The sequence below is a fragment of the Drosophila miranda genome, assembly GCF_003369915.1.
Source record: "Drosophila miranda strain MSH22 chromosome Y unlocalized genomic scaffold, D.miranda_PacBio2.1 Contig_Y2_pilon, whole genome shotgun sequence".
NCBI classification, from domain to species: domain Eukaryota; kingdom Metazoa; phylum Arthropoda; class Insecta; order Diptera; family Drosophilidae; genus Drosophila; species Drosophila miranda.
The window spans coordinates 2,357,754-2,368,393 of NW_022881614.1; the positions used below are offsets into that span (position 1 = coordinate 2,357,754).

Genomic DNA, 10,640 nt, shown 5'->3' on the forward strand with positions numbered 1-10,640 from the left:
CAGAGGAACAGTGGCACGAACGACGACACCAAGGGTGTGTGTGTGTGTGTTTTTTTGTTGTTTTTTTTTTTTTTTTTTTTTTTTTTGTGTGACTACAGGAAAGCTTCATGCCGACTCAGCCGAAGCCGAAGTGAGGGACTCTAACCGCTCTAAAACCAACCACACCTATCCCGGATTTGGGATTTCTGTCACTCTCTCCCCGTCTCTCTTTCTCCCTCTTTTCTCTAGTTCTAGTTCTTTGTCTCTTTCGCTATCTTCTTCTCTTTCTGTCACTTCCTTTTGCTTTTGCTTTTTCTTTGGCTTTTTATACCCGATACTCAAAATGAGTATTGGGGTATATTAGATTTGTGGTAAAAGTGGATGTGTGTAACGTCCAGAAGGAATCGTTTCCGACCCCATAAAGTATATATATTCTTGATCAGCATCAATAGCCGAGTCGATTGAGCCATGTCTGTCTTTCCGTCTGTCCGTCTGTCCGTCCCTATTAGCGCCTAGTGCTCAAAGACTATAAGAGCTAGAGCACAAAAGACGAAAATCTGTGGCATTCACAATTTTAAAGATATGAGAAAACCAAAAACGTAGAATTGTAGAGAATGACCATATCTTTAAGACTGCGGAATCTGAATTGGATCGTATCATTATTATAGCCAGCATCAAGAAAACAATTTCATTTTTTCTCGCCCTGTCTCTCTCTAACACACACGTAGCATAGGCGGCTTTGCTTAGAGGAAAACATTAGCGCCTAGATCTCAGAGACTACAAAGGCTAGAGCAACCAAATTTGGTATCCACACTCCTAATATATCGGACCGAGACGAGTTTGTTTCAAAATTTCGCCACACCCCCTTCCGCCCCCGCAAAGGACGAAAATCTGGGGATATTCAAAAATCTCAGAGACTATTAAGGCTAGAGTAACCAAATTTGGTATCCGCACTCCTGTTAGATCTTACTATAAAACGTGTATCTCAAAATTTCGCCCCACCCTCTTCCGCCCACACAAAGGACGAAAATCTGTTGCATCCACAATATTGCACATTCGAGAAAACTTAAAACGCAGAATCATAGATAATGACCATGTCTATCAGATTGCTGAATCTGGATCAGATCAGATCATTTTTATAGCCAATAGGAACAAATCAATTTGCAGTGGCTACGCAGCGCCCGACGTCACGCTCAGACTGATTTTCTGTCTCTCTCGCACGCACTCTTTGTCGTGTCGTTTAATATTAGCGGCGTCTGCCGGAGGAGAGCCATACTGACTTAGTATCGGGTATAACCGTAGAGTTGCGGTGTCCGCAGCAACTCACAACGTTCCCCTTGTTTTTGCTGTGTTTGCTGGAAAAAAAACTGCCGCTGCCGCTGCCACTGCCACTGCCGCTGCCGCTGCGACGTGTTTTAGTCAATGAAGTGGGTGTCTGTGTGTTTGTGTGTGTGTGTGTGTGGCTTATTGTGTGCGTGTGTGTGTGCGTGTGTTGTGCATCTATCTTCATGAATTTCCCAACGGCAACAGCTCCGTTTTCTCAGCGCTTTTTTTCTGGTTTTTTCTGTTTTTTTCTATTTTTTCTGCATCTTTTTGGTACGTGCCATTTTTGGGTTTTCTGCCACTATTTTCGTGTGTTAAATGCTGATTGCATATTGTCGAAGGTGGTTGTTGCCACTTGTGCCTGGGGGTAGGGGGCAGTAACCAGGGGCGGTGGCGGGCTAAATGGAAATGTTTAATATTAAAATGTAATTGGGAAATATTCATAGATATCCCGTTGGACGGATAGACGGATAGACAGAGCTTTAGATTTATTTAAATTTATGGTTTAAATTTGTGCAACCGCAGCACAGGGACCTGCCACTGCCACAAAATGTGGCTAATACGCTGGGCGAAAGTCGCATAGAATCCGATTAGATTTTCAAAAATTAAAACCAATATCCAATGGCCAAGAGCAAATGGCTAAAATAATACCGAAAACTCGCCAAATTCTATAAATTAAATTAATCGCAAATAGTTTTGGGGGTGGGGGAAAATGGTGGGGGGCGGGCCTTTCGGGAAAATTCAATTCATTTTCGGGATTTTTCGCTCGTCAAAATGAAAGAAAAATACGGTTTAGATTCCAGATTGGAGTGGAAATGAAATAAATTAAGAGTGGAACACCCGCTCACCGCCCCCGCCGCCCCCTGATGCCCAGAGTGGCATTTATTTTTCTTGGTTTCCAAAAACAGCCCACCAAAAAAGAGCTAAAGATACAAATGCAGATACAAAGATACACATAATGTATGCAGCAGATACAGATACAGATACATGTGCCAGAGCAGCAGCTTGTTTGTCTTTGCCACTGAGGCAGCAGCAAAGGCAACAATTTGAGGCTCAACAGCTGTTTAAATGGAAATGAGACACAAGTGTTTCCCAGCGACGGACGTACGGACGGATGGGACCGTATTATGCCTCATATCCATAGCATAATCACTCCCCCCCTCCACCCTCCAGCTACAGCACTTCCCCCCAATAACAATTACAATAAAACAATAAGCAAACAGCAAAACGCAGCCACCGCATCGGAAGCAGGCGGACGTCAACGGAAATAAACAATACATCCATCCGCAAGTTCTAATTACAAAAGGCACCAAACCAAACAGAGACAGTTAGAGAGAGTGGGAGTGGGAGGGGGAGGGGGAGAGAGTGGGCGTGGGAGATCGCTTGAGAAAGTTCCAGTACGAAATTCGTGGTTCTGCTCCTTTTGATGTCCTTGCCACCTGCCCGCCGCCCCTGCAACGCCGACAAAACTTTTATTAAATGCAGCAATTTAAAGTTTTTAGCCCCGAATGAAATCTAACCGCTTTTGAGGCCAGGCCGCAGCGGCAAATACCTTCAAAAATACTACAAATATTAGCCAGAGAGGAGAAACCGCTTTTGATTGAAAAGAATGGTTCTAGTTTAAGGAGGAAAACCCCTGCTCTTTCATCTAGTACAAGATATGAGTCTTGGCCTCTTCGCTGATATGTTTATCCATGGAAATATCCATGAAACCCCTTAACTTTCATCCATGATCTATGATAGGATACGATTCCGGGCTCTGCCTCTCCAACGGCTAGTGGCCTCTTCGCTGACGCTGCCAATACTTTAACATCTTGCCTCAATCAAGTATTCAGGCTGGCAGGGCCGGGCAGGCCATCTCTTTGGTTTCAATTTTAAGTTTGGACAAACTTTCGCAAGTTCCGACTTTCCGACATAAGGGTATCCAAAGGAACGGCATCTCGAGCAGAAGCGGCAGCCCCAACGACAACGAATAAAAAAAAAACAAAAAGTTATGAAAAATGTGTACTCGAGTTCAATTAAAAGTTTTTAAGTTGTGCAAATGAAACGAGTGCATCGCGACTCGCGACTCGCGACTCCCGGCCGCTGCCGTTTCAATTCCAAATTCGACTTTAACTTCGACTTCGACTCAGACTCAGACTCGCACTTGATATCCAAAATGCTGATGGAAATTCCACAAAATTCATTCAAAATTTAGTGCTTGCAGGATTGAAACATTTTCATGTGCCTATTTCTGTGTATTTTTATGGAATTTCTGGCTGGAAATACTTGAAATATCTGTCTGCTGGCTGTGTTTGTATCTTTTGTTGTGCGGGGAAACTAAATAAATAAACTGAGGGTGTGAAAAATATTCTTAATTTGCAGCGAAACCTGAAACGGTGGCCAAAGAGCGGCACAGCCTCCGACTTGTCGCAGATTTCTTTCATCGCAAATGGGAAAACAGAAACAAAAACAGAATACAAAATACAGACACCCCGTCCCCCCTGCCCACTCAAAGTCGTAACACAATCTACTTATGCGTCAGCTATTTTTTGATAACACCCCAAGACTACCCCTCCGCTGGTGCCAGAGGGAGAGAGAGAGAGAGAGAGAGAGAGAGAGAGAGAGAGAGAGAGAGCGAGAGAGAGAGAGAGGGGGAGGGGCCAGTAGAAGCCACGAAAAGCTGTCTGCAATCAGCTGGCGGCGGTCTTCGATTCGTTTTATAAGAGAAAACACTCGAAAAAACGAGCAACAAAAAATAATAAATAACAAAAAGAAATGCCACACACAAACACAGAAACACACATAAAAAATTGGCAAAAAAGAAGAAAAGAAAAGATTAAATGTCTGTATATAGTACAAGCATACATTTATTTAGTATATATATTATGCATGCCGCGCGATGATAACCGAACCGAGCGCTGGGTTTGCTGGGTTGCTGCTGGTTTGCGAATTTCTACTTATTTATGTCCCCGGCACATCTATTTATTAGGCTGGCCCCATCTTTTGTTGGGTTTTTCGCGCAAACAAAACTGAAATACATATCAGTCCGGGAGAGACCGTGCACACACACATACATATAGCGGGCACACACACACACACACACACACACTTGGAGCACCCGAAAAGCTTATCAAGAGTTTATAATTTCTGGCGATTTAATTTTAGACCGTGCGGCAGGTAAGCTGGAATATGCAGACCTTGAAAACAAAACACTAAACACTTATGCCTCTAGCCCCTCTAGCACCTCTAGCCCCTCGAGCGCCTCTAGCCCCTCTAGCGATCGACAAAGATTGCGCAATGCCCCAAAAGGAAGTCGAAGAAAAGTCGCCCAAGTCGGCCAGGTCTTTCGATAAAATTGAGGAATTAAGTAGTCGAGTCTTTTGATAAATTTCCAAACACAAAGCAAATACAAAGCAAACACAAAGCTCTGCTGGAAGGTGACGTCAATCGGGGGAATGTGGCGTACAATTATGAAGGGAAATGGGAACAGTCTGTGCTGTGAGAGGAAAACCATTTGGAAAGCCAGAAGCCCCCATAATCTTGAGCACCATTCCCTCTCTGCTATCGCTGAACTACTTTAGTAGATCAATTAACATTGAAAAGCATGGAATGTTTGCGATTAGATTAGCCAAGATTATGCTGAAATTACCTTAAAAACTGAATCATCTTTAGGAAAGGTTGCAATGGTCTTGGAATGCTCTCATATCTACCATCGAATAGGCACTGATTCGGTATCGTTTTGATAAGCATAAGATAGGGATTCGTGCCACAAACCTGTTGCCATTGATCCTCAATGGAGGGCTGCGACGAGAAGTAGCCGGTGGTGCAGATGCGCTCCAGTTCGCTGAATATATTCCCACTCGGTAGGATATCCATCTCAAAGTCCTCTTCGGTGAATCGCAAAAACTCTAGGGACTCCGTGGTGAGGCCGTTGCAGTAGGGTTTTGATTGATTGATTGATTAATTGCGGCTCAAAGTGCTGCTCGTCGAGGTTTTGATTACAATACAATATGCTATATGCTATAGATCTATGTACTATATGTATATGCAGATGGATATATATATTATTTTTTTGATTGAATTTTGATTTCAGAGAGATTGTTGCTTCCCAGCGCTGGCGGGGCCGCTGTGGGCTGCATTTTTACACTCGCGTCTGTGGATTATCGGATATATACTAATCTGTATGGGATCCACACACACTTATCTTTCTCGCACTTTATTTTGTTAATTCTTTTCAACTAATTTCATTCCGGGTTTTTTGTGATTTCGCACTTTTTCACATTAATTGATTCTTTTTTTTTGTTGTTTGTTTGTTGGTTGGTTTTTTTTTTGTTAGCTGCAAGTAAACAAAAAAAATTCATAAATAATCATTAATTATGGGTTTTTTTTGGGTGGCGGGGGGTTCTTTAACCCACATTCTTTTTGGCCTGTTTTCATCTTCAGCAGAGTCATCGCCCGTCATTCCAAATTATTTTTTTCTTTTGGTTTGTTGTGTTTGTTGGTACAGTTTTGTTGTTTCTGTTGCCTGATGCATGCGGCACGTGTGGCGCTGTCTCTTTCGGGGCCCAAAGTAGAACTTTGCACTGCAGTTTTCTGTTTTTTGACAGAGGCGAACTTTCATTTGGTTTTGGCCTAAAAAAAATTGCCCCGGCCCATCTCCCCTCCCACTCACTCTCCACGCAGTCCCGCAGTCAGTGGCATTTTTATGTTCCTGACTGTTTTCCCCATGAGTCCCATCGGTTCCACCACATTATGGGACTCCTCTCTGCCTCTCTCCCTCCTTCTTTGTAGGAGTGTCTGCTGTCCCTATCCCTAACATTCCCGGGCTCTATTCTATGACAATAAGCATTGGCTTATTGATTTTCCAGCATCCACCATTCCAGACAACAGCATTTTCATCCCATCTCGAATCGAGAACCTTTTCACACACTTGTCCTGCGCTCTGAAACTCTTCCTTTTTTATTGTTGGACGTTCGACGCTAGATGTTACACCTCCCCCTCCCCTGGCGGTCGTTTCAATTTTGATTATCGAACATTTTTATCGCTTTGACGTTTTTACAAGTTTGTATTATATCCACTCTTAGAGAAGAAAACGAGGGAAAAGGGAAAATCGAAACAAAAAGTTATGTCTCTTATGTCTGGGGTACAGTTCTGAGGTCCCTGTGTGTGTGTGCGTTGGCCATTGTCAAGGGCCGCTGGAACCCCTTTATGGGAGCGGAAGAAGGGGGAAGGTGGCGGGTGAGGAGTCACATATCGCTTGAAATTTAATACGATTTTCATATTGAACTTTGGGCTTTAGGTAGATTGTTTTTTGGTCTAATTAACTGTTCACCCAGTTACAGTTCCAGTTCCAGCTGCAGTTTCAAGTTGCATGAGTGCCGTGGAGTTAAAACAATAAAAACAAAGCAACAGTGGAGCCCACACGAAAACCCACATGAAGCGGTCGCCCACTCGCACTCCTCCTCCTCCTCCTTTCTATTGCCAGCCACCTGCCTGCTGCATTTATGATTGCAGCATCCAGTAACCGAGAGAGCAGCCTCCACAGCAACAGCAGACACACACACACACACGTAAAGACACACACACGCTTCTTTGCTCCCTGCCACACGTTCTCTGTGTCTCCTCTTCCTCCACTCCTTCTGCCTACGTGCGTTTTAATTTCTTGTCCGCTGCTGCACGGCCACTTGCCTCCCGCCTTTGGGCTGGTGTTGGGCCCTTTCCAGACCCAAGACGGATCTTCCAGGGTACCCACAGCAACAGCCACAGCCTCGACTGCCGGCTTTCTTGTTTTGGTTTTGTTTTTCCCTCACGCTGGTTTTTGTATCAGAAACAGCAACAGAGAAGAGAGAAGAACTGGCGACGACCTTAACGGGTATGCTGCCAGGGACGGGGCCCCAAGACGGACTCTCGAGTAGGCAGCAGCAACAGCAACAACAATGGACACCAACGAAACGTCATCAGCAGTTCAACGGATCTTTGCCTGCATTTGTTGTCCCTCTCCCTCTGCCTCTGCCTCTTCCCTTTTTTGTGTCTTACTTTGTTTTCATCTTCGTTCCATGACTTGGTATTTCCATCCATGAACTTGATGCCTCCCCCCCCCTTGTCCCCTCCCACGCAAAACTCTTCTGTTTCCAGTGTAATATTTCCAGCCAGCCGCCCCCGAAAAACAAATCAAGACTTTGTTCATTTCACACGTGAATTGCTTTCACATAAAACCCAAAACCGAATTGGAAAATGGAAAATGGAAAATGGTGCTGCTCCAGCTGCTCTATGTATGCTCTACTCTCGGGGCTCTCGGGGCTCTCGTTGGTCTATTTTTATATCAAAACTTTGTTTACATTCCAATTCGAGTGGTAATTTTCCTCTAGAAGTAGAAAGGCACACACACACACACGCACACGCACACACGCATACCAGGGAAATTCTCAATTAGAAAACCCTCGTTTCATTTCGATTCTGTTCCTGCGGTTGCACGCGGATTGACATTGCCCCAAAAAGGTGCCCACAAAATGCTGGAAACTACGGCTTTTCCTGGCGGTTTTCTGCAATTAATTCGTATTAAGCTCGAAATGGGGGATTCCCTCCGTGTACTACGTGATGGGGGATTCCCCCCGTGTACTACGTGATCTCTGGGCAGTCGGTTGGGGGCATGCATATGGGCATGCAAAATTGCACAAAACATTTGCTGTAACATTATACACGGCATAGTATCTGGCAGGGAATTACTCATAGAGGATCCCAGTGAATCATCAATGGACGTGTCGACAGCGAGGAATGTCCCTGCTGCACCTGCCTAACGGGCTTTCGATTCGATCTATTCGTTGTCTTGCATATTTCTTTACCTTGCTGCCAGTTGGTGCATGTGCAACACTTGCTTCCCGTTTGGACTGCTTCACTTTGCGGCGCTGCTGCCTCACTTTTGTGGTTGTTGTTCCTGTTGTTGTTGTGGCCTTTTTTTCGCAAACACAGAAACTTGTTTGCCACACACACACGTACGCACACTTTCACACACACACACACGCGCAACTCACTAACACCACCAACGGCGGACAGACACCTTAACGACGCGACGCGACGCGACACCGGCATTCAGCAACAACAATAAAAGCCTCAACATTGGCGGCAGATCGAGCGGCGATAACAATACAAACACAAATATTAGTATTTGTTTTCTCCACTCAATAATTCTCGTTGCAACTATGTTGCAATTTTGCATTTTCCAGCCCTATTTTGTTGTATTTCTCAATAATTTTCCTGTTTGCTTTTGCTGTATTTACACGGTATTCTGTTATTCTGGATTGGTTTTGTATGCTTTTGCTTGGGTTTCGTCTCACTTGATTTAATAGTTGTTTACGGAGTTCGCACTTGCGGCCATAACGGTAAACCCTGTACTGTTTTCCTATCGGATCGCAGGGGCACACACACACGCGATAAGGCCGGATAAACAATTGCAGTTTTGCACGGTTTTTGTTTTGATTTTGGGATATTTTTGTGTTTTGGCAAAAATAAATAATTAACCGCTAACGGGTGCGTGTTGTGGGTAACCGGCAAATGCGTCTTCGCCCGCTGTGTTCCGCTCTTGCGCGGGCTTTTTCAACGGACTTCTCTGAAATTCGGAAAAGAGTTCGACAGCAACTGTTGTTTCCTTGTCCGCGGCCGAAACATGTTTTAAATCGTGCTCACGAGATTCGGGGCTGCTTTCGTTCAACTGCGCTCGCCTCCGAACGCAACATGCTGCGGCTCGGGTTCGCTCGCCTGAGCGGTTCGATCGAACCGAAGAGAGCGCGTTAGAAGAGCGTTCGCCGTCTCTAAACTGCTCTACAGCGACAGTTCGCTGTCTGATGCTGTTCTACTGTTAGCTAACAGAGCGAAGAGACAGCAAGCCGCTCTACGCAGACGAACGAAACAAAACCCGACGAAACTCTGTTAGAGTTCGATTCGGCTGCGTTTGTGTGGTGAGGCTCTCTTCGTTTTGTTGTCGTATAAGAACCGGAATTGCTAACAGCCCGCTGTTAATCTGTTATACGCGTACGATATTGGGGAGGGCTGTTACCCAACAGTCGGTTAACATGGGAGGGGGGATTCTGTGCCGCCAAAACACTTGCTAAAAGGCACACAAGGGGCAAGGGGCTCAATTACTGACAATCATATGGCATATAATCCTCGTACTCCACGTATGACAATTATTAAGGACAACGGCTGGCATTTGGCATAATTGCGAATAAGCTAGCAAACATACCTCCCCCCCTCCCACAATGGGGAAAGCCAAAGGTGCGTTGACAATTTGACATCTTGCCCTGCGCACACCTGGTGGTGCAGCGGAAGTCACACAAATCCGTAAACGGCACAGTTTATGCCGGCCAAAGCACTCCGCAGCACCCAAGTAAGGAGACGGCCAAATTGTCCATTATCGGTGCCACAGCCGGGGAGGAGGGAGAGGAGGGAATTGGCAGGAGCCGGAGGCAGAAACAGGGCCTAAGCCCCGCATTGCAATGGTTATTAATATTGATTGGAGCATAAACTGGCGACGGGATTCGAGAGCTGGGACTCCACTGCACACAGACACACACACACACACACACACATGTCACGACATGTTGAACACAGCGTTTGAGTGTTTTCCAAGTGCGGTTGTGTTTATCACGAGCTCCAAGTTTTCCGGCAAAAAAATCCGCGCCACGCCTGCCAACTGAAAGGAAAGCTGTTAAGAGCAGGTCACTGAAGCACCGGTACGTTCTGCGTATGAAATCTGCCCTCGCCGACCACCCGTTCTGTTGCAGGGGCATATCCAGTGCGCTCCGTGCAGGAGGGGGAGAGGGGTGAACTCTTGTTTGGCGCCTTCCGCTATACACATTGTTGGTGGAGTTGTAGCAAAACAATTTTCTCACTCAAATTTTTCTTTCTTTTTCTGTTTACTAGTGTTGGGTAAACATCGTTCAATTTACTGAATAAGTTCGTTCGTTAATTTTTATGCAGTGAACTAAGTCGTTCTTTTAGTTCGTTCCTTTTTGTTCGTCTTATTCGTTCTTTTTCGTTCATCGTTCTTTTTTGTTCATCGTTCTTTTCCGTTCGTTCTTTTTTGTTCATCGTTCTTTTTTGTTCATCGTTCTTTGTTTTCATTGTCCCTTTAGTTCGTTCTTTTTTGTTCTTTGGCCTGTTTTGTTTATCGGTCTTTTTGTTCTTAGTTCAATTTTAAAGTCTCATATCTAGTTTTAAGCTTATATGTAAATAATGCACTACAATTCATTGACTTTTAACTTCTTAAATTTATTTTAATTCGTACTTAGTACTTGATATCGTTAGGACACAACCAACAGTTTCAATTAAGTATCTCGTTTTCCATTTTTTATGTTTTA

General features: G+C 44.7%; 1 protein-coding gene across 1 annotated transcript in view; it reads right to left on the bottom strand.

The window, feature by feature from the left end:
- The window catches only part of LOC117194075 (Krueppel-like factor luna), a 195,978-nt gene extending 187,019 nt beyond the window's left edge, over window positions 1-8,959 (bottom strand). The window contains exons 1-2 of the mRNA XM_033398713.1: window positions 8,127-8,959; window positions 5,059-5,620 (exon numbers count right to left, since the gene is read on the bottom strand). Coding sequence (XP_033254604.1) covers window positions 5,059-5,160 — 102 coding nt within the window. The 5' untranslated portion in view covers window positions 5,161-5,620; window positions 8,127-8,959. The remainder of the gene's footprint in view (window positions 1-5,058; window positions 5,621-8,126) is intronic.
- Window positions 8,960-10,640: the final 1,681 nt, after the last annotated feature.